General features: G+C 36.7%; 2 protein-coding genes and 1 long non-coding RNA gene across 3 annotated transcripts; all 3 read left to right on the forward strand.

The window, feature by feature from the left end:
• Window positions 1-705: 705 nt before the first annotated feature.
• LOC135678886 (ethylene-responsive transcription factor ERF061-like) lies at window positions 706-2,207 on the forward strand. Its single transcript, XM_065192124.1, has one exon. It carries the CDS (start codon window positions 1,167-1,169, stop codon window positions 2,112-2,114), a length of 948 nt encoding a protein of 315 aa, XP_065048196.1. The 5' UTR covers window positions 706-1,166; the 3' UTR covers window positions 2,115-2,207.
• A 494-nt stretch (window positions 2,208-2,701) lies between these two features.
• On the forward strand, window positions 2,702-8,903 carry LOC135587714 (uncharacterized). The gene is made up of 3 exons (XR_010475957.1): window positions 2,702-2,920; window positions 3,030-3,780; window positions 8,706-8,903. It is a non-coding gene; the product is annotated as an uncharacterized LOC135587714 (long non-coding RNA).
• A 6,052-nt stretch (window positions 8,904-14,955) lies between these two features.
• On the forward strand, window positions 14,956-16,479 carry LOC135678899 (transcription factor WRKY19-like). The gene is made up of 3 exons (XM_065192144.1): window positions 14,956-15,463; window positions 15,553-15,684; window positions 15,781-16,479. Exons 1-3 carry the CDS (start codon window positions 15,180-15,182, stop codon window positions 16,295-16,297), a joined length of 933 nt encoding a protein of 310 aa, XP_065048216.1. The 5' UTR covers window positions 14,956-15,179; the 3' UTR covers window positions 16,298-16,479.
• Window positions 16,480-26,886: the final 10,407 nt, after the last annotated feature.

Consider the following 26,886-nt stretch of genomic DNA (forward strand, 5'->3'; position numbering starts at 1 on the left):
TGATTCAAACAAAGAGGAGAAGTTCGACCAACATGTTTTATTCACAAAATTCTTGAAGTTTGTTTTTTTTTTTTTTTTTTTGAGGGGCAATTTTCTTACCATTTGATTTAGATTCCTTTTAAATACAGATGTCAAACTGAATTAGTAATTATGACTGCATTATCCTTAGGGCAATCAAGTCATGTGAAGGTATAAATTCAGGAAATTCACATGTGGACCCTCCTCCACTAGAGGGAACATCACATATGATCCTATAAAATCTAAGATGAAAAAAACTAAGCTTATAGTAGATAGCTTCTTCATTACGATCATATGGAAACTAAGTTGAGCTAAACAAAGCTTACAGTAGTTTGATGCTCTAGAAGAAGCAAAAGTAGCATTTTGATAGGATTCCAAGCTGAGCTAAACTAAGCTGACAGTAGCTTCATGCATTAAAGAAAGCAAAATTTGTACCTAGGTAGCATCATCCTATAGAGACCAAGTTCAGCTAAAGTAAGCTCAACTGAATCAAGCTAGCACAATCCTATAGAGACCAAGTTCAGCTAAAGTAAGCTCAACTGAATCAAGCTAATTAAAGCTACAGAATCCAAAGCCAGAGGTTGATGAAATCAAGCACAGCTGGACCTAATAAATGCCCAAAAACTAGCTTTTGAACTTCAATTGCCCGAAAGAACAAAAGCAGAAGCCCTGTTCCACCATTGGACAAGGTGAGCCCCTCATCCCCAACATTATGCCACACTCTTCCTTCGGGAGATCCTCTGTGCCCAAAATCTCCTTGATTTCTTTTGTGTGATAATACAGAGATCATAGGATTTGGGATATAGTGGGAATATGAAAATGAGCTACAGTTGAGATCTGACAACTCTCTGCTTATAAATATCCACCTCCACTTCTACTCCAGCATCAGAAATCATCTCTCTTCCACTCGCAAATATAATTCTGTTCTCTTGAAAGGAGGTTTCATTTTACGTTTTGTTCCAATAGTTTCCTCGTCTTCTCTATCTCGAGTCTTTTAGAGTTCTATAGTGCTCTACTTTCCCTGTTTCTTCACGACTGCAAATCCATTTGCAATTTCTTGGATAGCAACTCAAAATCCATAATTGACATTATTTCTTGGAGGTGAAGATAAAGCACTTACTTGGAACTGCAGATTAGGAGACAAAGGTATGGGCGGCATGGTGGGCCGAACCCTGGAAACCCCATCGCCGGCGGCATTTCCCCAAGAGTTCAGCTCCTCTCCACTGGATATCCTCCTCTGCGGGACGAAGATAAAGCATGTCCCCGAGAGTGAAGATAAAGAATTTCTTGGAGGTGAAGATAAAGCACTTACTTGGAACTGCAGATTAGGAGACAAAGGTATGGTCGGCATGGTGGACCGAACCCTGGAAACCCCATTGCCGGCGGAATTTCCCCGAGAGTTCACCTCCTCTCCATTGGATATCCTCCTCTGCGGGACGACGCCGCTCCGGGCCGTCCGCTCCGCTGCAACGCTGTCCATCGGCTCCTCCGTCTACCATCGCCAGGCGGAGCTCCTCCGTAGGTTCAGCACCCATTACCACCATTGCGGCGCGTCCAAGGACGCCGTCGCCTCAGCGGCGGAGACGGGGGAGAAGCGGAAGGTCTACCGGGGGGTGCGGCAGCGGCACTGGGGGAAGTGGGTGGCGGAGATCCGGCTGCCGCAGAACCGGACGCGGATCTGGCTGGGGACCTACTACTCGCCCGAGTCGGCGGCGTACGCGTACGACCGGGCGGCCTACAAGCTCCGCGGGGAGTACGCGCGCCTCAACTTCCCGGCCCTGCAGGACGCCGGCGACTGCCCCGAGCGGCTACGGCCGCTGCAGTCGGCCGTGGACTCCAAGATCCAAGCCATCTACCAGCGCCTCGGGCGGCGCCGTGGGGCCATGCGGGACGCGGCGGTTGGCAAGAAGGAGAAGTCGGCGGAAGAGAAGAACAGGAGGAAGACGAAGAAGAACAGGGTTTCGTCACCGACGACGTCGTCGTCTTGTGCGCCTGCGTCATCAGAGAGCTTGGCAGGCGAAATGGACGGCGAGTGTTCGTTCGCGCTGTTGCCATCCTACGATCCAGAACTAATCTGGGAGGTGCTCGCTAACTAACCAACATGGACGTCCGCTCTCTCTCTCTCTCTCTCTCTCTCTCTCTCTCTCTATATATATGTATATATATGTATATGTATATATATGTATATATATATATATATATTACATATATATGTAATATATATATATATACATATATATATATACATATGTATATACATATATGTATATATATATATGTTATATATATATGTGTGTGTGTGTGGGCTGATGGTTGGTGCTAATCTGACTTGCAGCTGCACAGTTTGGCACCGTCGATGTTGTTATCTTCGGTCATTGTTGACGAAGAAGTCTTTCGATGAACACACCCAACTTTTTAGAATAATATGCTTATAAATAATTGGTGTATTCTACTTTGTGTTATGAAATTACAAAGATGTGTATGTGTCTTGATGGATGACTATATATATATATATATATATATATATATATATATATATATATATATATATATATATAAGTTAGACCGAGGATCTAAATTCATCATAATTTATAAAATAATTAATACATTATCTTTAATATAAGTTCCTGCAGGCTGTTACGTGCATGTCGCTGTCCCACATGCAAGCCTTTACGCCCTGCAATACAAGCTGCGTTTAGATTCGTGAAAAAGTGGTACCGGAATGTCTTCTCCGACTCTTCTCAATCGAACACGTAGGCGAGTCAAGATTGGTGGTTTTCCAATCCCCCTTTTTGTTTTTAGTTCTTTGGTTTCGATCGGGATAACCATGCCTCGCAGTGGTAGGAGGCCCACGTCTCCTATGTCGTCGGCCGTGGAGTGCTCGTCGCGGCCACAGAAGAAGGTGATGTCGCACCGCATGAAGAAGCATGATGATGAGATTGCACCCATTGCTTTCTCTCGTTTCTTCGGTTTCTGATACTCTTCGAATTGGATCTTGTGTTGCCTCGCAGTGATGTTTTGGCTTTGTAACACGACAGAGAGAATATGAAATAAGGATATGATGTTTCCGAGGAAGCAACCGGAGCCCCGTGAGGCGGGCATCGGGCTCTTCTCCGCGGCCGCCTTCTCGACCACAGGCTCCGCCGATCTGATCGGCAACCACCCCGATGTCGTCGTCGCCAATGAATCTGACTATGCCTCCGATGACGCGCCCATGGGTCCAGGGCCGCCTTCTCGACCACAGGCTCCGCCGATCTGATCGGCAACCACCCCGATGTCGTCGTCGCCAATGAATCTGACTATGCCTCCGATGACGCGCCCATGGGTCCAGGGCCGCCTTCTCGACCACAGGCTCCGCCGATCTGATCGGCAACCACCCCGATGTCGTCGTCGCCAATGCATCTGACCATGCCTCCGATGACGCGCCCATGGGTCCAGGGCCGCCTTCTCGACCACAGGCTCCGCCGATCTGATCGGCAACCACCCCGATGTCGTCGTCGCCAATGCATCTGACCATGCCTCCGATGACGCGCCCATGGGTCCAGGGCCACCTTCTCGACCACAGGCTCCGCCGATCTGATGGGCAACCACCCCGATGCCGTCTGCCTCCGATGACGCGCCCATGGGTCCAGGGCCGCCTTCTCGACCACAGGCTCCGCCGATCTGATGGGCAACCACCCCGATGCCGTCGTCGCCAATGCATCTGACTATGCCTCCGATGACGCACCCATGGGTCCAGCTCACCCATTTGCCTCGAGAAAGGTCAAACTTTTTCCCTGAAACCTAAGCAACTGTTTCTGCTCGTTATTATTATTTTTATGTCTCCGTTCACATGAGATATCTATATATTTCATCGATTTATTCAATAATTACTTTTTCTCTTTTCTTTCTGAAATCGCTGCACTTTTTTTTATATACGCCTTCGTCTCTCCGAATCGATGATGAATGGAGAATGGAGCCACTGCGTTTTTTTGGCATTTCGACTGTTCATGTGGCCTTCATTTTGGTTTCGCTCATACTCTCTTTGTTCGATTGCCTTCTTTTCATTTGTTTCCTTTTGTCCAAGTATCTACTATCTGCTTTATGATTGAAACCTTTCAACCAAAAGTCGTGCTTTTCGTTGAGAAAAGTGTTTTTGAATTGTATGTAATTTATTCCAGACATTACCACAATAGATAATTCGCGAAAAGGTTAACATAGTGCAGGAATCTCTTAATCTTAACTCTACAAATGGTTTGCAAAGATCATCTGAAATCCTTTTACTCGTGGAGCTCTATGTCTTAATCTTCTTTCAGTAATATAGTGCAGCAACAATCCTCTTCTAGTTTGTTTAACATTATGCAGCAATTTTCATGTTTGTTTTATACTTAATTGTTGAGATCCTATCTTGTTTTGCATCTTTATGCTATGACTAAGGTGTTTTGCATGCGTCTCCGGGACGTTCATCGAAGTTGATCAACGGTTGGTGTTCTTACGACATAGGCCCTCCTTATAATATTAAAAATATTTTACACTTTTACACTATGGTCGAGGTGTCAACACGACTGGGCCCGTCTCGAGTGTGCAAGATCACCAGCATTTTCTCTGAGTAGGAGCGTGTTAACCTGAGGTCTAATTAAATATCACTACTTTAGTTGTCCATCGGGTGCTTGCACACAAGTCGAAATCGGGATGAGGATTTCCAACTCGATCCCTTTGATACTTAAGTTAGCAAGAGTTGAAGATGTGAGAGTTGGAGTGTGTATGTATAAGATCCGACCTTAGCGCTTTTATACATATTATTGTGTGCGATCATATATAGCAACTTTAATGATCTCCGGTCATTATCGTGCGTGGGTGTTTACATGGTTGCGCCGCTCCGTACAACCTTAAGCAGAGTCGGTGCAAGGGGATAGCATCAGGCACTTGATTGACCTCGGGCTCCTGGTACTAAGTTAGCTCAATGCTAGGTTGGCTCGACGTGACACATCGGCTTAGGGATGCCATGCGGAGTTTGCTATGGCAGATGATGTGTCGATCTAAATTCTTTTAACATGGGTGATCTGCACTGACCTATGACAGATTTAGTGAGTTCAAATAAGTTTGGATGGAAGCATTAAGAGCCAAATCCAATCAAATCATTTTTCTGGTTTGATTTGGTTAAAGTAAGATAATTCGAACTGAAATCGATTTGGATCTATTTAGCCAAATACACCACTCAGTATTTCTTTAGAAAAATTAATTAAAAAAAATAGGAGTTTAAGCTCCATTAAGAGTATTTCCAATCAAATATGTGACTCATAAAAAAAATTTAAAAATGTATATATAATACGTGTAACAGAGAATGGAGAATTACGCTACTAAGATTGAGTTGACTATATTCCTAATTTTTGTGGGATAACTAATCTATTACACAACTTTTTCTTAATCTTTTTTACTTTCTTTTTAAATTAGCCAAAATTCCCCTGCAAAAATTTGGCTAATTAACTTCCGCTTTGCAGCCAAACCCCACTTCTGAAAGGTTTACATTTCCTGGTCTTAGGATTCGTGTATAATAGATAACATTCATCTCATAAATTATTATTATTATTATTATTATTATTTGACTAATCTGTCAATGTCGGAGATGAAGGGTTTGGAGATCCTCAACATAAGTTGTCCCCTGTCCCCATCCAAATTCAGTTCAAAAACATCCAAGCAAAGCAAGTCTTAAGACTATAAGTAGCTCAAACCTTATTTTTTAATCTTTAAATCAGATTTACTTTGCTTCTATTTCATGGCTCAGAACCAATAATACCTTCTTTCGATGACAATATATAGCTGGAATTATCGAGGTTTAAAAGAAATCAGTGCAAAATCATCTTTTTCTTATATATCCATCGCACTTTGAAATATGTATGTATGTGCTTACTACTCTCCTTCAAGAAACATATACTAATAATGTTCTTCGGTGATTTGGGAATCATTAGAAAGGGGACGGACTACTATCCTTCTACTAGAGCTTTTGATGGTGTTTTAGTAGCATGATCTACAAATTTGTCATGATATCTAAACATCCTCACTTTGCAATAGTTCAGTTTTAAAATGGTAAACCTTGGTTATTAAGGGGTATATCTACTGCTACTTGTATTGTTTCATAGAATCAATCATCCACTTTGTTATCTGATTTTAATTACATTTGAATTCTCCTGATAAAAGTTAGTGGTAGAAAATTTGTTGTTAACTCCTCTACTCATGTTTTTAGAGATTTTTATCAAAAATTATGATTTAACTAATAATAATATTATTATTTTCAGCTCTAAATATACTTGGTGTAATAATCATCTTTCTAATGCTAAAATCTTTGTTAGATTAGATAATGTTTTTGTTAATTCATTATGATTATATATATATATATATATATATATATATATATATATGTATGACAAATCTTCTATTTATCACTTCTCTAGAATTTATTGCTATTAAAATTTATATTTAATTTACTCAGTTAATTCATAATAAACTATTTTATTTTTAAATTTTTTGGATTTATTATCTTGAAACCAATAATTTAATTGATTCAATTTGGAATGTCCCAAATACTCGATCCCGTATTAGCCTTCTACAACAAACTTTGTCATACCCATCCACTCCTTTCTTATTTTTCTCATCCAAATAAGCATAATTTAGGAAGCTATTAGATAAAAGAATTCATATTTCTGTTATACTTTCATTTTAATGTTTAATCAACTTGTTTTCTGCTCCTTTAATGTTTAATCAAGAGAATAAATCCTCCCCAATTCTCCCCAAGTAATCACAGTAATTCTCCTTCCTTTTGCTGCCGCAAGGATCATCACATTATTGTAGTTTTTCTCCCAAAAACCTAGCCACATCACACCCCAAAATGCAGCCACCAAACCCCCTTATATTGATCGAGGGTTAGATCAAAGGGATATAGGCTGTGGGCTGATAAAGCCCACCATGGGCTGAACCCACTATGGGCTATCAGCCCAACAACCTCTTCCTTCAGCCCATAAGGGAGGCCGTCCCATGACTCCTCAATGTGAAGCCATGTCGACCAACTGTCGGCATATCTCCTATCTTTCTTTTGGTAAAGTCTTTGTTAATATGTTCGCTCCGTTGTCATATGTGTGAATTTTCTGAAGTTGCAACTGCTTCTTTTCAAATACATTTCGAATCCAGTGGTATCTGACATCTATATACTTTGACTTGGAATGAAACATTGGGTTCTTACACAAATGGATGACACTCTGGCTATCATAATGCACTATATAATTTTTCTGTTTCAGCCCCAATTCTTGTAAAAATTCTTTAATCCATAACATTTTTGCATACCTTTGTAGCAGCAATATATTCTACTTCTGTGGTAGAGAGAGCAATACACCTTTGCAACTTTAATTGTCATGACATAACTCCCATTGTAAAAGTAAGTACATAACTTGAAGTGGACTTCCTCATATCTATATCTCTTGCCATATCTGCATCTGTGTAACCTGTCAACATAGGTGGTCTACCTCAAAAGCTTAAACAAACCTTAAAGCTCCCTATGAGATATCTAAAAATCCACTTCACTACTACCCAATGCTCTTTGCTTGGATTTGCAAGAAATCTGCTAGTAATACCCACTACATATGTGAAATCTAGCCTCGTACATACCATTGCATACATTAAACTTCCAACTTTACATTTTCTCTTTCTCCTCATTACTTGACGGACTCTATTCTGAGCACAACTTGAAGTGACTTGCAAGAGGAGAATCAACTAGTTTTGCATTGCTCATATTGAATCTTTCCAATACATTCTTAATGTATTTCTCTTGTGACAACCAAATCTTCTTATTTTTCCTATCACGAGAAATCTGTATACCTAGTATTTGCTTTGCTGGCCTCATGTCCTTCATTGCAAAAGACTCACTCAGTTCCTTCTTCAACCTGTTAATTGTAGACATATCTTTCTCAAGAATAAGCATGTCATCAACATAAAGTAAGAGAATAATAAAATTCTCACCAAACCATTTGATATACACACAATGATATGAAGCCGTTCTTTTGTATCCATTTTTTGTCATAAATGAATCAAACTTTCTGTATCACTATCTTGGAGCTTGCTTTAGCCCATACAAGCTCTTCTTCAATTTGCAGACAAAGTTCTCTTTACCTTTGACTTTGAAGCCTTCTGGTTGCTCCATATAAATTTTCTCTTCCAAATCCTCATGAAGAAAAGTTGTCTTCATATCTAACTGTTCAACCTCCAAGTCCTGACTAGTAGCAATACTAAGAGCAACACGAATAGAAGACATTTTAACAACAGGAGAAAAAATCTCTTCAAAGTCAATACATTTCTTTTGACTAAAGCCTTTCATAATCAATCTAGCTTTGTACTTTAGTTGAAAACAATATTCTTGAATCTTCAACCTGAAAACTCACTTGTTCTTCAAGGCCTTCATTCCATTTAGTAGTAGCATCAAATCATAAGTGTGGTTTTTTGAAGAGCATCCATCTCTTCCTGCATAGTAACTAACCACTTCTCTTTTTGCTCATTTTCAATTGCTTCCTGGTAACTCTCTAGTTCACCTGCATCAGTACCCATTACATACTCATATGTAGAGTATTTTTTAGAAGGTTAACATTGTCTTGAAGATCTTCTCAACTGAGGTTATGCGAGAAGTTGCTCTCTAACTTCTTCTTGCTCAACATGTCCTACAGGTAGATCAACATCAGACTCTACACCATCTTCCTGCACATCTCCCCCATCACCCTGATATATCGAAGGAGTAATTGGGTCACAATGTGCTAATCCTTCTGCAGAAGTCTTGGTCGATGTCTTCTTCTTCTTCAAATCTTCAAAGGTTTGATCCTCAAATAAGACTACATCTCGGCTTCTGAATACCTTCTGCTTTTCTAAATCCCAAAGCCTGTAACCAAACTGATCATATGAGTAACCAAGAAAAATACATTCTTTAGTCTTACCATCCAGCTTGGACCTCTCATTGTTTGAAACATGTGCAAATGCACGACAACCAAATACTCTCAAATGCTTGTAGGAAACATTTTTCCTTAACCATACATGCTCTGCAACATCAGCATATAGGGCTGTACATGGTGATAAGTTGATCACATCAACTATAGTCCTCAAAGCCTCATCCCAAAACCTTTTGGGTAGCTTGGCCTATGAAAGCATACATCTGATCTTTTCCATGATGGTGTAGTTCATCCTCTTTGTAATTGTATTATGCTAAGGTGTACCAGGAATTGTCATCTAATGTTGGATCTCATGTGACCTGCAATAATCATTAAATAGTCTTGTATACTTATCACTATTATCTGATCTTATGCATTTTAATTGCCTTTCTATCTCCCTTTCAACCCTGACATGAAACTATTTGAAGATATTAATAACTTGATCTTTGATTTTCAAAGCATATGCCCAAACTTTCCTAGAAAAATCATCTATAAAAATGACAAAATAAAGTACACCACTTACACCAAGAACATCAACAAATCCACAAGGAGTTTTTATCCTCAAAGGATCACATACATCTATATATACACAGTTTAAGGCATGCATTTTTCTAGACAAAGCAAGACTAGCAAATGAAACTTTGTGTTATTTACCAGCCAAACAATCAATACAAGGGTTCAGATGTATACATTTAAGGTCTGATAATACCTCTCTCTTGGAAAGAGCTTGCAGCCCCTTCTCACTCATATGTCTCAATCGCCTATGTCACAACTCTATGCTGAAGTCTTTTTCTATAGCATTTAACTGCTCATCATAAGCTTTAGCCTACAACTTGTACAAAGTATGACATTTCTTTCTACTGGATATAACAAGAGAACCCTTACTGAGCTTCTATTGCCCTTTGTGAAATCTATTATCATAGTCTTCATCATCTAGCCTTCCAACTGAAATTAAATTCAGCCTCAAGTCAACCACATGCCTCACGTCCTTAAGCACTAACTTGTAGCCAAGATTGGTCTTTAAATAGATATCACCCATGCCAATGATGTCTGTTGTGCCATAGTTACATATCTTGACAACAGCAAAATTTCTAGACCTATAGATAACAAAAAACTCCCTCCGTGGTGTAGCATGATAAGAAGCACCTGTGTCAATCACCCACTCAATATTCTGACACACATAAGAAAAAATATCATCAAAAGGAGATAAAATTAAATAATCACCACCCTACACTATAGCTATGATATTATCTTTTGACTCTATAGACTCCAGTTCTTTTTCCTTTTTCTTGCTCTTCTTAGGTTGCTTACATTGGTTCTTGTAATGTCCTTTCTCACTACAGTTATAGCAAACAATATCTTTTCTTGATGTTGACTTGCTCTTATTCATGCGTGAACTACTTCTAGACTTTGACCTTCCTCTGTTCTCTGAGATAAGTGCCTGTGAATCATTCTGAGATGTTGCTGAACTCTTTCTTCTCAACTCCTCATTCAACAAACTGCTTGTTACTTGACTCATAGTGACAACACCATCTGACGCAGAATTACTGAGGGAAACCACTAGTGTCTCCCAACTTTCTAGCAATGAACTGAGAAGTAACAATGCTTACAACTCATCATCAAGAGATATTTTTATAGAGGATAACTGGTTAGTAATACTCTACATTTTATTCAAATGCTCAGCAATAGAAGCACCCTCTTTATATTTTAGGTTCACAAGTTTTCTGATCAAAAAAGCTTTGTTGCCAGTTATTTTTCTTTCATAGGGACTTTCCACCTTTTTCCAAAAAGAATATACAGAAATTTCAGTAGAAACATAATGAAAGACACTATTATCAAGCCATTGTTGAATAAAACCAATTGTTTTTCGATCTAACCTCTTCCACTCATCATCTGTCATAGTTGTGGGTTTTGCACTATCCCCCTACAAAGGTCTATACAAATCTTTGCAATACAAAAGGTTTTCCATTCTTGGTTTCCATATCATCCAATTGTTTCCATTCAAACTAATCACGCGAGAAACATTACTGGCCTCCATGTTCAAATACAAAATTAAATCACCAAAATTCTGCTCTGATACTAGTTGATGGGATATAATGCAGAATAACCTTTGTATATGAATAGGTACTAGAAGACCATAATACACAGCGGAATTAAATGAAATCACAATCAAATAGAACACTAAGATATACATGAAAAGCCCCTTTAATGTGAAGGGTAAAAACCATGGGACAAACTAGAGATAATCCACTATAATAATAATGAATATACAAATCTCAATCTCTTGCCTAAAACCCTAGCAACAATTACAAGAGAATAATTGGGATATAAGGATCACGTCACTATGCTCAATATTTAAATTCTCCCTAATTCTTCCCAAGTAATCACAGTAATAATCTAATATAGATTTGATCTAACCTAAGATGATAACACTGCTGGATGATTGAGAATAGTCTCTCTGCGTTGTCCTTGTTTTTTTTCCCTTTTTTTGTTCTTGGATTTCTGTCTTTTTCTCCCCCCTTTTGCTATTGCAAGGATCATCACGTAGTTGTAGTTTTTCTCCCCAAAATGCAACCACCTCACACCCCAAAACGTAGTCACCACACCCGCCTTATATTGATCTAGGGTTAGGTTAAAGGGGTGTGGGCTGAACCCATTATAGGCTATTAGCCCAACACTTTTATGCCCACTTGATTAGGCCTAAAATTTTATTTTCATGAAATTCATTTGTGTTGATGATGATATATTACTATTGAGTCAAGATATGTGTTTTTGATGTTATTGTGATCCTCTGGTTATTCTAGAGAAGACTTATCGTAAACTTGTTATTATTATTGGTGATAGTGAAAGTTTGAAGTTGACTACGGTACCTTGATTTTCCACGTAAATTTTTTTTAGATTTTTTACGTAAAAAATTTCTATATAATAGCAGCATAACTATTATAGAAGAATAATTCTAGGTTTTTCATATAAAAAATTTGGTGTATGATTGATTAATTGTTCTACTATTTATGTTGGTGTAGTTAATATTTACTTTTGATAATAAGTTGATATTTTGATGAAAAATTTATTTTGATATATAAATAGAAAAAAGAATTAGTCCTTTATAATAATTTTTCTCAACAATCTTAATATATTTATTTTTATTATAAAAAATCAAGATATTTAATTATTAATGACCATAACATGTCTATTAGACGATGACAAACACAACATAATTCGACCGACACGTTTGATTAATCATTTGATTTTATTCCTCGGTAATCATTACATCAGCACGAAGAAGTCCTTTATATATAGCTAGTCTGACGTGAAGATCTTTTGTTGTCATCTAAATAAGATATTTTAATCCTAACAACAGATGCATCCACTTATGACTTGTATATTCGATTGGATCTTCATATATTTTTCTTTTTGTTAGTTAATAATCATATGACCCGAGTTCCACTAATTCTACCTTTCGCACATAAAAAAAAAAAAAAAAGGAAATATTGCATGATCATGCGTACTAGACGCGTACAAGATGACGCAAATCTCTACGATTCCTCGACGGAGACATCACTCTAGTTATTTGATCTCATCATCTATAGATGACTACACCTGCTTTTGGTGGGAGTGATGGACATCTTTTGCTGTCGTCTAGATGGGTATCCATCTCGGGCACAAAGACTTGTCCAATGTAGAAGGAGAGTAAGAGGAGGGTTTGACATGGTCATGGTGCGTGCCTCTCCTTTTGGCCCACAAGAGCTGTGACTCCTCTTGTCCACGGGGAAGAATAGGTCATACTCTCTCTCTCTCTGTCTCTCTCTCTCTCTCTCTCTCTCTCCTGCGTGCAATGTATTAGTGAGGTACTCGAAACCACGCGTAACCGTGTGGAAGTTCAATCTTTGGACTCTTTTGTGTCTGATCACACAAGTCTCACTCTTCCGGTGCTTGTCATGGAATGAGGAATTTGTTGTGAATTGACGGAAGATTTATCTAATTTTTAATGTCATTTGAATGTAACACCTATCATCTTAAATTGTTAGACATTATCATTTGATTTTAAAATAAAAAAAAATAGCAAAATATATTATAGCAATCGCTATATATTTTAAATCGGATTCCCCGCAATCTAGTTGATGAGATATGATAAATTGATCTTTGATTTTATACCATGAAAATGATTTTGATTAAGTAACATATTCCCGTAAGGGTCATTCAATTTAAAATACTTATCATTCTATCATAATAAAAGGTTATGTTAAAAATCGACACCACATATTAAAAAAATTATATCCTCGAGTCGAGTATTAATGACTTAACCATTCAGATGCAATGAACAACAATTATTTCGTCTGATAGTTACAATATTATCTAAAAACAAGATCATCATATTAAGTTAATTGTTTATTTGTTGACTTTTATTATGGACCGATTACTTAACTAATTGAAATTTAACCCTATCAATCTCAAATTTATTATAGGAAGTTGGTGCTACTATAATACAAACTCTATCAAATCTATTTTTTTTTTTTTTTTGTTGTTGCAATTTTTATAATATTTTTGGCAAAAATATTCTGCTAATTTTTTTAATGTACAAAAAGAAAAAAAAAAAGGTAAATAGATTGAACAAATGGGAAAAGAGGAGGTCAAACAGCGATACATTATTATAATTACTGGTGCGACCCACCTGCATTGCATGATGTGGATTGTGTCCTTCCTTCATGGGTGTGTTGTAATTGAATTCGAAGACACCAGCTTTAATGAGATTGGCCATTTGACTTGACTTGGCTTTCTCTGTGTCGTCGTGGGGACAACCCAATGGAGACAGATGAAATGGTGACATGGAGGCCAATCTTCATCTCATTAAATTTGGTCATCTAGAAAGTTTTGGGGATTATACATTATATATATATATATATATATATATATACATATCAACAACAACAAGTAATATTTTATTTATTTATTTATCTATGCAATATTCTTTCTTCTATTTAGCTTTTATATGCTTGAGTATACTCTCTTTTATTGAAATTCGTATGATATGCATATATGGAGAGGGAGAAGTAATCAAAATAGTTTCCATTCCAATCACATCAAGTAACGAAAGAGAATTAAGTAAGGAAAGGATACTATCCTCATCTATGATGCTGCAAATTTTACATTTCTTTAATGCCAACAACACATGTATGTGAGCGAGGAGGAGGACCGATTCAATTCAAAGACAAACTACACAGTGAATTGGTGGAAGACCCAAGTCTTTCTCCCCCCAAATCTTTTCTAGGATTTTTTATTATGTTCCCTTCCCTTTCGTTTCCTCCCTCCTCTTGAAAAGTATTCCATTCAATCACTTGTCCTTTCTTGAAATGTCACATCTTGCCAAGCATTTTGGAAAGCCAACATTAGAGCGCGTTCAGTGGGTCCCCTCTGGTTAGGGACATGCTTTTGTTTTGTTTTCTTTTTCTTTTTCTTGCAAAATAAATAAAAATCTTATGTATTTTTGTAGGCATGACTTTTACATCTGCCATTACATAAAAGAAGGCATTTTTGTAGGATTTATTTATACCGACTGATAAAAGATGAAAAATGTTAAGACGGATATTTAAAATTTAAAGATGTTATTTATTGAAATATTATTTTATATAATCGATCGATCCTAAATAATTAAAAATATTATGATTTGTTAGAGTTATATAATCAAATAGATAAAAATGCCGCATGATTCACATAAGTCCCGTCCCGTCCATGCAACGCGTGGATAGAAGAAGCGTTTGAAGTTGAAGTTTCTTGGCCATTTCCAAGCAAAACCCTCACATCCTCCTCTCTCCATCCATCGATCTCTCTCTCTCTCTCTCTCTCTCTACGAAATGGTCAACATCTCTCTCTCTCTCTCTCTCTACCTCTTCTCTCTCGTCGTGGTGATGGTTTTTCTCTGTGCCGAGAACCAATGAGAGCATACGACGCGCAATTCTTCCACCTTCCTCGTGTTGTTTATATATACCACCACTTGATTTGGATTCCTCCACCATCATCACTCTCCAAGCAACCTCGCTTGCTCGTTCCACGAGCCCTCTCCGCCCGCCCGCCTGCTTGCCTACATATCCACACGGATTCATTCATTCCTCTTCCCACTTCAGCTTGATTCCACTGCTTCCGATGCTCATCGGCCAGTAGAGCTCCTCTCTTCCTCCGTAGAGTGGCAATCGCCCTGAAAGAGATAAGAGAGAGCCGGGCATGGGGAGCAGCACAGGAAGTGAGCTCGAAAGCCCTCTCGTGGCCGAGCTAGCTCGAGCTCTCGAGTTGGCCAGGCAGCTGGAATCCCTTCTCAGCAACCCTGCCCCAATTGACTTGTGCAAGTCCGTGGCGCCCGAGATATTGTCATCCATTCAGAGGTCCATCCTCATGGCGAAATCGAGCGATCCCGACGCCGAGCAGCAGGCGGCTGGCGACAGCCCCCGCAGCGAGAGTTCCAGCCCGGCGTTCAAGGTTCACGACCGCAAGGAGCTCATCAAGAAAAGGTGAGCCTCGTTGGTCCTTGGCCAGCTCGCTCTGGTTTCTCCGTCACCGGCTGACATGGCTTTCTTGCTCCTTTGGATTCCTCTTTCAGGAAGACGCTGCACAAATGGACGAATCAAGTGAGGCTCACCCCGGGCACCGGAGGAGTCGAAGGGTCTGTGGATGACGGCTACAGCTGGAGAAAGTACGGGCAGAAGGACATCCTGGGAGCCAAACATCCGAGGTCAGTATTAGAAATTAGAAATCTTCCCTGTAAGAAGCAGGTCGAGCGCTTACAGGGCAACAATGACGGGGTCTCACGCTCTTCCTCACCTTGCAGAGCCTACTACAGGTGCACGCACCGCCACACCCAGGGCTGCTCTGCGACGAAGCAAGTGCAGAGATCGGACGAGGACCCTCTGATGTTCGACATCACCTACGTCGGGGCTCATACCTGCCTCCAGAAGCCACAGCGAGCCTCGGCATCCGCATGCCAGGTGCCGCAGCGGCGGGAACACCAGAAGGAGGACCTGCTGCTGAGCTTTGAAGCAGGCTTGAAGGTCAAGACCGAAGTCGCGGAATTGGAGGAAGCGCAGCGGCAGAGTTGTCGAGAAGGAAATGAATTCCACGTCTTCTCCGCGCCGGCCTTAAACCTGTCGCCGGTGGCGTCGGAGTCGATCTACTTCAGCAGCTTTGATGATGGCATCAACCTACAGACTTCGGACTCGGAGATCACCGAGATGATATCTAGAAGCAATTCAGCGAGCTACTTGTCTCTGGTGGACATGGATTTCATGCTGGAGGAGCTGGACTTCGAACGGGACTTCCAGTTCGATGCCTCAAGCTTCTTCTCGTGAGTCATGCGACATGAGCAGAGTCCAAACACTCGAGATCGCTCAATTCATTAACCGAGATTAAAGAAGACGACTGGTTAATTCACCAACTGGTGATGTAGGTAGAAACAGAGTGAGTCTCTGTTCAGTGTAATATGTAGCTCAATTCTGTGTTAAGAAAGATCAATGGCTTCACAGGTGCTCTAGTTGGAAACTGGCTTTGTGCATGTCTGTCTTGTGTCCAGCCACTATCAACAAGGAAATCCTAATAGATAGCAAGCGAATATGACACAACTATTGATTGACAACAAGTATCTTCCAAAGGTGGAGTTGTGAAGATGGCAGTGGCAATCATATTGAGCTGCATGCACCGGGACACAGCATATATATATATATATATATATATATATATATATATATATATATATATATATATATATATATATATATATATATATATATATATATATACACACACACAGACTTTTACCTTGAAATAGACATCTAGGCCTACAATTCACAGGGGAAGATCTAATGAAAGTACAGGGAAAGAAAGATTTGTGAACCTTGCCACTGACAAATTGATTTTTCTTCTCGACCACTTAAAATTGATGCTTCGACAACCTGAAGATCCAAAAGAGAAAGCAGTAGTCCATTAACGAGCTGAAACACAGAAATTGCCAGGTGCTGATGGGTGTTTGAACATGGAATTTCCTAATTACAAGTATCAGGCTACGAACGATTGTCCATTGATGCAAGAGACTTGAACCCAAGATGATAATAGCAAATACATCTGACATTGTAAAGACTTTAGACATAGATAGATATAGCTGAATGATGACTCTATGTCATGATTCACCTCTAACCTTAAACCACAATTAGCATGTCTTACTTAGACCTCTTATAGATAATATTTGTGAAGACGGTTTAACTAACTTATTAATTTAATGGACCTAAGACTTAAGATGGACTGATTTAGTCTCATAAACAAAGTTTAAACTATGATGTCAAAATGGTCTTCTCAAATCACAACATGCATGATGCATGTTGAAATGTAGATTTTTCTATCATAATTTCAATGGCTCTCTCAGTTTATAGTAAACTTTAATAAAAATCATAAGGGTAGTATCATCAAAGTTAAGAGTCATATCAAAAATTATGATGATAGCGTTGGGTCGAGCCCATAGGTGAGTTTGAATAGAACAATTTAGGCATTGAGCCCAAATCTAATCTATTAAAAAAAAAAGGGGGAAGAAAACCTATTATGGTCATGAGCGGCATGAGAGGAACGGGAAAAGAGTGATGGCATAAAAAAGAAGAAGAGAGAAAATAAGGATTTTGAGATTTTTGCTAGACGATCAAGCGGCTAAATTTCATCGATTTTGGGCTAAATCTTATGTGGAGAATCTTTGCAATAAGCTCTATAATCCTAATGGTACCGATATATGATTTGTCCTCTTTGAGATGTTTTTCTGAGATACCCACTTGGTGAGAGATAAATCTTTCCTTTTATGAAATTCATCTACGGTGACGATGATGTGTTATTGTTAAATGAAGATCTATGTTTTTTATTTTATTGTGATCCTCTTACTATTTTGGAGAGACTTATTATAAACCTATTATCATTAATGGTGATAGTGAAAGTTTAAAGTGGACTATGGTCCAATGGTTTTTTTTACATTAGATTTTTCATATAAAAAATCGGTGTCTCACTTTGTGATTAATTCATTGTTTTATTGTTTATGCTGCTCTGGTTAATATTTACTTTCGATAACAAGTTGGTATTTTGATGATAAATCCATTTTGATATACAAAGAGGGAAAAAAATTATTCAGCTGTAATAATTTTTGCCAACAAAGTGGTATATGAGCATCAAGTTGTTTAGTGCTAGTTTTTTTTTTGTGATTGAAATTGAAGAGTCAGATGGTATGATAAAATTGAACTCATCAAATTATTCCACTTGGGGGCATATGATGGAAGATTTGCTCTATTGCAAAGATTTGTATAAGCCCATTAAAGTTAAGGAAAAAACCTTCTACTATAGAAGATAAGGAATGAGAGGCTTAACATAGAAAAGCTATTGCCTATATTAGAAGATAGATTAACGTAAATTTGCATAAGCATATTTTTTATGAAACCAGAGCTAATAATATTTACCAAGTGTTAGAAAATATCTTTACGAAAAAAGAAATAAAATTTTTCTCCTAAAAAAACTTATTAATTTAATGTATAAAGATAATTGTAACATTGTTGAGCACATAAGCCTATTTCAGAATCTTGCAAACAAGTTAGTTCCTATGAAAATGAATATAGATGATGAGATGCAAAGATTCTTACTTCTTAGCTTTTACTGAAAAGTTGAAAAATATATGTGATGATAATTTCTAACTATAGATATGGTTAAAGATAGTTTTCTAAATGAAGATACCAAAAGGAAAGAGTAAAGAGAATCTTCTTCCGGTGCACTTATTATTAAAAAACAAGAAAAATGTGGAACAAGTTAAGTAAAAATTTACATGGTTATAGAGGAAGATCTAAGTATATAAAAGATATTAAGTGTTTCTACTACAATAGGCCATGTCACATGAAGAAAGAGTGTAGGTTTTGGAAGCGAGAATAGAATGAAAATAAGAAAATTGAGAAAGAGACAAATACAGTTGTTGCTGAAGGCGATATCATTATTATTTGTGATGACAAATGTGTTAATCTTGTAGCTCAGGATAGTAACTGGGTAATTGATCATGGTGCTTCATTCTATGTTATTACTCATAGTGATTTATTCAGATCCTACACTGTTAGTGATTTTGGCAATGTCAAAATGAGAAACAATGATACATATAAGATTGTGAGTATTGAAGATATTTGCATGAAAATCAGTATTGTGAGCAAATTGCTACTCAAATATATTAGACATATTCTAGATATTCATGTTAACTTGATATCTATAAGCAGACTTGATGATGAGGGATTTACATATTATTTTGGTGAAAGCAAATGGAAGCTCACTAAATGATCTATAGTTGTAACGAGAGGAAATAAGCTAAACTCTTTCTATGTCATTGGAAGCTAAGCTACATAAAATAGAGATTAATATAATTTAAAAGGGTGAAAGCATATATATTTAGTATAAGAGGCTTGGTTATATCAATGAAAAGAAACTTCAAACTCTTGCTACTCTTACTAGAGTTGCAAGATACATCTATTAAATCTTATGATCATTACTTAGAAAAACACATAGAGTTACCTTTCACACTTGTCCATCGTCTAAAAGATCAAATATTATTGATTTGATTTACACTGATGTCTGTACTATGCAAACTAGAACTCTTGGAGGTGCTCTTTATTTTATTAATTTTTTTCAATGACTATTCTAGAAAAGTTTGAGATTTTGCTTTGAAATCAAAAGACTAGGTATTCGATGCCTTTAAATAGTTTCGTGTTAGTGTTAAAAGAGAAACTAGAAGAAAGTTAAAATATGTTCGAGCAGATAATGGTAGCAAGTACAAGGGTCATTTTGAGAATTATTACAAGTTTCATGATATCAGGCTTGAGAAAATAATTCATAAAACTCCTTAATAAAATGATATGGCAGAAAGAATGAACAAAATCATTAAAGAAAGGATTAAGTGTATACTTTCCTATGCCAAGTTACATAAATTATTTTGGGGAGATGCTATAAGAACTATAGTTGACTTGATAAATCTTTTTCCATCAGTTCCTCTGAAAGGTGATGTTCTAGAGAGAGTATCTTATGATCACTTAAGAGTCTTTGGGTGCAAAGCATTTATTCATATTTCTAAAGATAAAAGGTCCAAGCTTGATAATAAGACAAAAGTATATATTTTCTTGTGGTATAACCATGAAGAGTTTGGGTACAGATTATGGGATCTAGTGAATAAGAAGATGATTAGAAGTAGAGATGTTATGTTTCTTAAATACCAATTGTTTAATTATGGTGATAATGCTAAAAAGCCAAAAATATCTATTTATATCCCTTAGAGTTTAGGTCTAGTTCCTCCACCTGTGATTCATGATAATCACGTGGGAGATGAACAAGAAGATTATGGTGAGAATGTCAATGATGATGCTCTTACAGTTGATGATGTTGAACCAAATGAATAATTTGAATAAGCACCTCTACCACCAATTGAGATTCCATTGAGAAGATCCATAAGAGGGCGACAACTGTCTATAAGATATCCTCAATATGAGTATGTTATGCTTACTGATGGGAGAGTCAGAAACTTACTAAAAAGTTATTCTGCATAAGCACAAGAATGAGTGGGTTAAAGCCATGTAAGAAGAAATGAGATCCTTGCTTGAGCACTACACCTATGAGTTAGTAAAATTGCCTAAAGGGAAGAAAATTCTAAAAAATAAATATGTTTATAAATTAAAGACTAAAAATAATAACTCACAATAAAGATACAAGACACGACTAGTTGTGAAAGGATTCAGTCAAAAGAAATGTATTGTCTTTGAAGAAATATTTTCTTTTGTGATGAAAATGTCCTCTATCCATGTTGTTATTGGTTTGCCTACCTACTTGAACTAAGAAGTTGAGCAATTTGATGTGAAAACTGTATTTCTTCATGGTGACTTAGAAAAAGAAATTTACATGGAGCAACCAGAAGGTTTCAAAGTTATGAAAAAAGAAAATCTAGTACGCAAGTTTAGAAAAAGTTTATACGGACTCAAACAAGCACTCAGATATAAGAAGTTTGATTCTTTTATAATAAGCCAAGAGTACAATAGAACTACATTTGATCATTGTGTGTTTACAAAAGAGTTTTCAGATGATGATTTCATTATTCTCCTACTATATGTTGATGATATGCTGATTGTTGGCCATGATGCTAGTAAAATTGATAAGCTTAAAAGAAAGCTAAGTAAGTTTTTTCCATAAAAGACTTGGGATCGGCGAAACAAATACTTGACATAAAGATTCTTCGTGATAGGAAGAATGAGAATATTTGGCTATATCAAGAGACTTACATTAAAAAGGTTCTTGAAAAATTTAACATCAGTAAAGCTAAAGTAGTTTATTCTCCATTTGTAGGTTATTTCAAGCTTAGTTCAAAACAATGTCCTATACATGAGGAAAAAAAAGAAATATTTAGAGTGCCTTACTCATCTGCGGTATACAATTTGATGTATATTATGGTTTGTACTATGTCAAATATAGCTTATGCAGTTCAAGTTGTCAGTCAATTTCTCTCTAATCCTAGTAAGAAACATTGGGCAATAGTGAAATTAATATTAAGATATCTAAGAGATACTTCTAGGTTGTGTTTACGTTTTGACAGTGGTGAACCTATGCTAGAGGGACATATAGATATAGCGAAATAATTCTTATAGCGGAATAATCCTCCATTTCAATCATACAAGAAAAAAACTATCACCAAATAACCTGTTGCTATGATACCACTTGTTGGGTAAAACTATTTTAGCGAAATAATTTTTTTTCCCTTTTTGTATATCAAAATGAGTTTCTCATTAAAAACTAACTTGTTACTAAAATACAAATATTAACCAGAGCAACATAAACAGTAGAGCAATAAATTAATCACAAAATGAGACATCGAATTTTTACGTAAAAAACTCAATACGGAAAAAACCACGGGACCGTAGTCTATCTCAAACTTTTACTATCACTAATAATGATAACAGGTTTATAGTAAGTCTTCTCTAGAATAACCAAAGGATCACAATAATATCAAGAACATAAATCTTGGCTCAACATTAAAATATCATCATCACCAAAGATGAATTTCATGAAAAGAGAATTTTAGGTCTCATAAAATGGTTTAGTAGGAAAATATCTTAGAAAGGATAAACTGTAAGATTGTGGAGCTTGTTGCAATGATTCTTCATATAAAATTTGAGCCCAAACCAATAAAATTTAGCCTCAATCATCTAGTAAAAGCCCTAAAATCTTTAACTTTTTCTCCTTTTTATCTCTTTGTTTCTTTCTCATGCCGCCATTGTTCCCTAGCTGCATGCACGCCTTTTCGCTGCCACTGTACGAGTCTCTTTCTTTTTTATTTTTTATTTTATTTTTTTAATAAATCAAAATTTTGGTTTATCGTCCAAATCTTGTGGTCTAAGCCCACATATAGGCTGGACCCAATAAGGAGAAAACATATATGGAGCGCACTGTGTATTTGATTGCATGGGTGAAGATGGAAATATTTTAAACTAGTTTGTAGAAAATATGCTCTTTTTTTAAGTGACTAGATTTTGTTGAGTCTGATTTGCACTGATTCATTTGAACATTTAGACTGAATATGATTTATTAAAAATAAAATAAAAAGAAGTGCAGTGCAGGTGCGTGAAGTGAAACTATGTCGACGCAGAGAAAACGAAACGAAAGAATAGTAGAGAGAAAGTTAAAGATTTTAGATTTTTGTTAGATGATCAAGCGGTTTTAATTCAAATTTTATGTGAAAAATATTTATAATAAACTCTATAATCTTAACGATACTAATCTATAGTTTATACTCTCTAAAGTACTTTTCTACTGTACCCATTTGGTAAAATCTAAAATTTTCTTTTCAGTAATGATAATATATTAATGATATATTAATATTGAGCCACGGTATATATTCTTATTGTGATTCTCTATTTATTCTAGAGAAGACTTATTGTAAACCTATTATCATTATTAGTGATAGTAGAAGTTTGAAGTAGACTACGGTCGTGGTTTTTCTCGCATTTAGTTTTTCATATAAAAAATTCGATGTCTCACTTTGTGATTGATTCATTGTTCTACTATTTATACTGCTCTGGTTAATATTTATTTTTGGTAACAAGTTGATATTTTAATGAGGAACCTATTTTAATATACAAAGATTGAAAATAATTATTCAGCTATAATAATTTTTACTAATAGTTTTAAACAAAACATATTTATAAAGTGTACAAAACAAGAAGATAATGCCCACAAAATCTTTAGATAATGCATAATCTACGTAATCATACACTTGGGACAACTACTTCTAATAAGTACATGGGTTTATTTTGATCACTTAAATTATAAAGAAGTAATTTTACCGCTAAATTTCTAACATAAACATGAGGAAAAATTAAACAAACCATTTTTTTTTTTTTTGTCTATAGAGCACAATAGAAATCCAATCAGAACACCTGATGATCAACACTCCAAATATAATAGATTACACCAATTTTTTTTAATTTTTTGACCGAAGCCACCGTCTTTAATTCCATGAGTCTTCCATGTATACCGAGAACATGCAAGGTAGGTGAATCAAAGAAACACTCCTTGTCCAATTCATTAGCTAGCTTACTGAGTACAAATCCACCAACCAAAGCTCAGTGCAAGAAACATTCTCAAAACCTCACCTGAGAACTATGATCTAAATGAGAACAAGAATAACTACACAAATATAAGTATTGAGTCATATTTCCATTCTTGCTTTGGGAAAAGGACATACACTACTAATATTTCCATTAATATATCATACATATCTGCATTATTATTCTTATATATATATATATATATATATATATGATGAAGTTTGTGAAAGTTAGTTAATAATATGGTAAAGCACATATGCGATCTTTCGATAAATTACTTATGCGTTAAAAAGTTAGTTCCCTTCCCGTTTCTTTACATTGATTTAATGGGTTCTTCTCAAACTTCATCTTTTTTTAGGTTCTTGTTCTTATTTCTCTTTGTTGATAATTTTTAAGATTTAATTGGGTTTATTTTGTAAAAAAATAAAAGTTTTTTTTAAAATTTTAAAAATTCAAGCTAATAGTTAGATGTGGTCTTGAAAGAAAAATTGGAAGGTTATGAATTGATAATGGTAGAGTTTGTAAGCATAAAAATCTATAATATGTTATATTAAATGTGAAAATAATTTTTTATGCTAGGATTGAAATCAAATACTTAGATCTAGTTTAACGATGCATACCTTTTGATGCCATCTATTCAGAGATTTCTGTTTGATCTGCAAAGCACCGTCTTTAATCCAAGATTGCTGTCAATCTGCAAAGAGGAACTATATCATTTCTCCTCTCTTTCTATCCTTTCACAGGACCACCTAATGGTTTAGGGTGAGGGAAAAACTGTAATCCCTCAACTATGTTTATTGTGACACGTTCAGTCCCTAGAGGTCCTATTTATTTATAGTCGAGAGCAGAGAGTCTAGGGAGAGAGTTGAGAGGAAAACTGTAATCCCTTAAGATATTAGGAGATTTCCTCCTATCAAGGTTTTATCTCCTCAAGAATCATACTTTAAGTGGAGTTCTATTCTATTAGCTAAAATATTTCATTAGAATCAAATTAGTTATATTATATATCTTATCTAATTATAAAGAGTCACAAAATCTAACATCCTTCCATTTGACCCATTAATTGATAAGATATAAAAGTGATATTAAACATCAAAATAAACAAAACAAAATTTGTTTGAAAAATAATTTTACCTAATTGGATTCCAAAGAATTTTGAAAAGTATTTTATACATGGTCATGAATTTAAAATAAGCCAATAAGTCTAATAAACACAATAATACTATATTAAATTTAACTATCAATGCGAGTCATAGCAGTTGTATTTCATCAATATCATATTCCCTTCTATGTACCACAACATTATTAGTCTTTCCTAATATAGTCCATAATGACCCTTGTAATTTATCTTGTCAAGACAATCCTGTTATTACATTTAACCATAATATGCATAAACATAAATATAAACATGATAGCAGAAATAAATAACTTTAATTAAGTAAGAAGAATGTCAATAGCATCCACATAAACATACATCACCATATCTTTTATGACTTGCTCATAAGCCCCATTCTAAGAACTATTGAATTTTGAATTTTGATGATGAAACTAATTGATTGTGTTTAGATATTTAACTACATTTTGAGTGATGTAGGTTTACTCGATCAGGATTATATAGTTGACGCAGGAGGAATTGACGTTGCGCCGTACGAGATCACGTCAGGATATTGGACTGCAGAAGGCTTCGGATGTTAGGCATCGAGCCAAGGAGAGTGGAATTGCACCAAGGATATCGGGGTTGCGGAGGTCAACCACCGATTGGGCAACAAGCCGCAAGAGAGGACAATGCATTGAAGAATCGGACGAAGCACCAACCAATGACGTGCCGAGCAACAGAATGTCAATTCGTGTTGTAATAATTGTCTAGATCGGAGTAGAGTTTTAGCTTGTGTGTGCAGGATTAACTACGATAACGATGAAGACATAAAGCGAAACAAAGTGCTAGAATCAAGCGCGAAGGATTCGTTGCGAGTTCGAGAGTTTAACAGAAGTCTGAAGATTCATTGGGAATGCTGCCGGAACTAGCCGAGAATGAGTAGGGAGCTTATCGAAGGGTTTTTCGGAATCTCACTGGAAGGTTCATTGGAAGTTCGCGGAGCTCACCGAGAAAGATCGGAGCTTGCCGAAGAAGCTCGTTGGAACTCGCCAAGATCAAATCGTGAAGTCTAGGAGCTTGCCGGGGGTCCGCAGAATGGTTTCCGAGAATTTATCGGAAGACTGCCGGAAGCTCGCCGGAAGAAGTCTTGACTTGCGGACTTTATAATAGCTTAGGAAATGTCTTTAAATTTATAGTTAGCATATTAATTAGGGTTAGGATTAGGTGTTAATCCTATAACCCAAGTAGGGGCCAATTGGGCCCGAGTTCGAACTGGTTTGGGCCAAATTTGGAGCTCAACCAGTGAGCTGAAATAGTGTAGGCTATGGCACTGTCAGATTAGGCGGTGGCACTACCCAAAACCGGAGAACTGAGCGATGGCATCACCCAGCATTCATATAAACATTATTTCATAATTTTAAATATATATATGTGAATAACCAAATGAATATCCGAGAATAATAATTGGATTTTATTTACCACATGTATAATTAATAATTCATATGAGAAAACTATAAAACTAAATAATAATTTATATATATTTTTAAATCAAAGATTAATTCCAATCAAATAGTCATAATATAATCATGATTAAATTCAATCACATTTATAATGAATCATATTTATCAATTTTACAATTGAGAATATAAATTGAAATTCTCAATTTCATAAGAGGAAAACTATAAATATGTTGACTGGATATAAATTGAAATTACTAAATCTGTAAAGGGCAGAACTATAATTTAACAAAACCAAACCTCGAGGGCAAAACCATAAATATGCCAAAAACCCTAATCTGCGTGCGCTGCAGTCATCGCGGGGATGCCCTACCGACGCACGGCCGCTGCCGCCTACGCACTGTTGGCTGCGATTGCTGCTAGAGTGCGGCCACTGTGATGGTTACTACCCGCGAGCAGCGTAGCGGCAGTTCTAGCCTACGTGTTGTTGCTGTCGTCGCGGGGCTGCCACTGCTCGCGTGCTACCGTTGCCTCTACGCGCGGCCATTGCGGTGGTTCCTATAGATGCGTGACCGATGCCTGGACGAGTTCTGTCTGCATGTGACCGGCCGTCTCATGGGTATTGTGATGCTCGCATACAGTTGCTGCATGTAGCGTTGCGACACGCATGCTGCGCGACGCAGCTTTGCCAACTAGGATTGAAATCAAATACTTAGATATAGTTTAACGATGCATACCTTTTG

The sequence above is a fragment of the Musa acuminata genome, chromosome BXJ1-1 (genome assembly GCF_036884655.1).
Source record: "Musa acuminata AAA Group cultivar baxijiao chromosome BXJ1-1, Cavendish_Baxijiao_AAA, whole genome shotgun sequence".
Lineage (NCBI taxonomy): Eukaryota > Viridiplantae > Streptophyta > Magnoliopsida > Zingiberales > Musaceae > Musa > Musa acuminata.

What these genes read in the sequence shown, in the direction of transcription:
- LOC135678886 (XM_065192124.1), top strand. Translation starts at nt 1,167, where the DNA reads ATGGGCGGCATGGTGGGCCGAACCCTGGAAACCCCATCGCCGGCGGCA.
- LOC135678899 (XM_065192144.1), top strand. Translation starts at nt 15,180, where the DNA reads ATGGGGAGCAGCACAGGAAGTGAGCTCGAAAGCCCTCTCGTGGCCGAG. An exon ending in AAGGAGCTCATCAAGAAAAG is followed by an intron (nt 15,464 to 15,552) that starts GTGAGCCTCGTT and finishes TTCCTCTTTCAG; the next exon opens with GAAGACGCTGCACAAATGGA. An exon ending in CTGGGAGCCAAACATCCGAG is followed by an intron (nt 15,685 to 15,780) that starts GTCAGTATTAGA and finishes CTCACCTTGCAG; the next exon opens with AGCCTACTACAGGTGCACGC.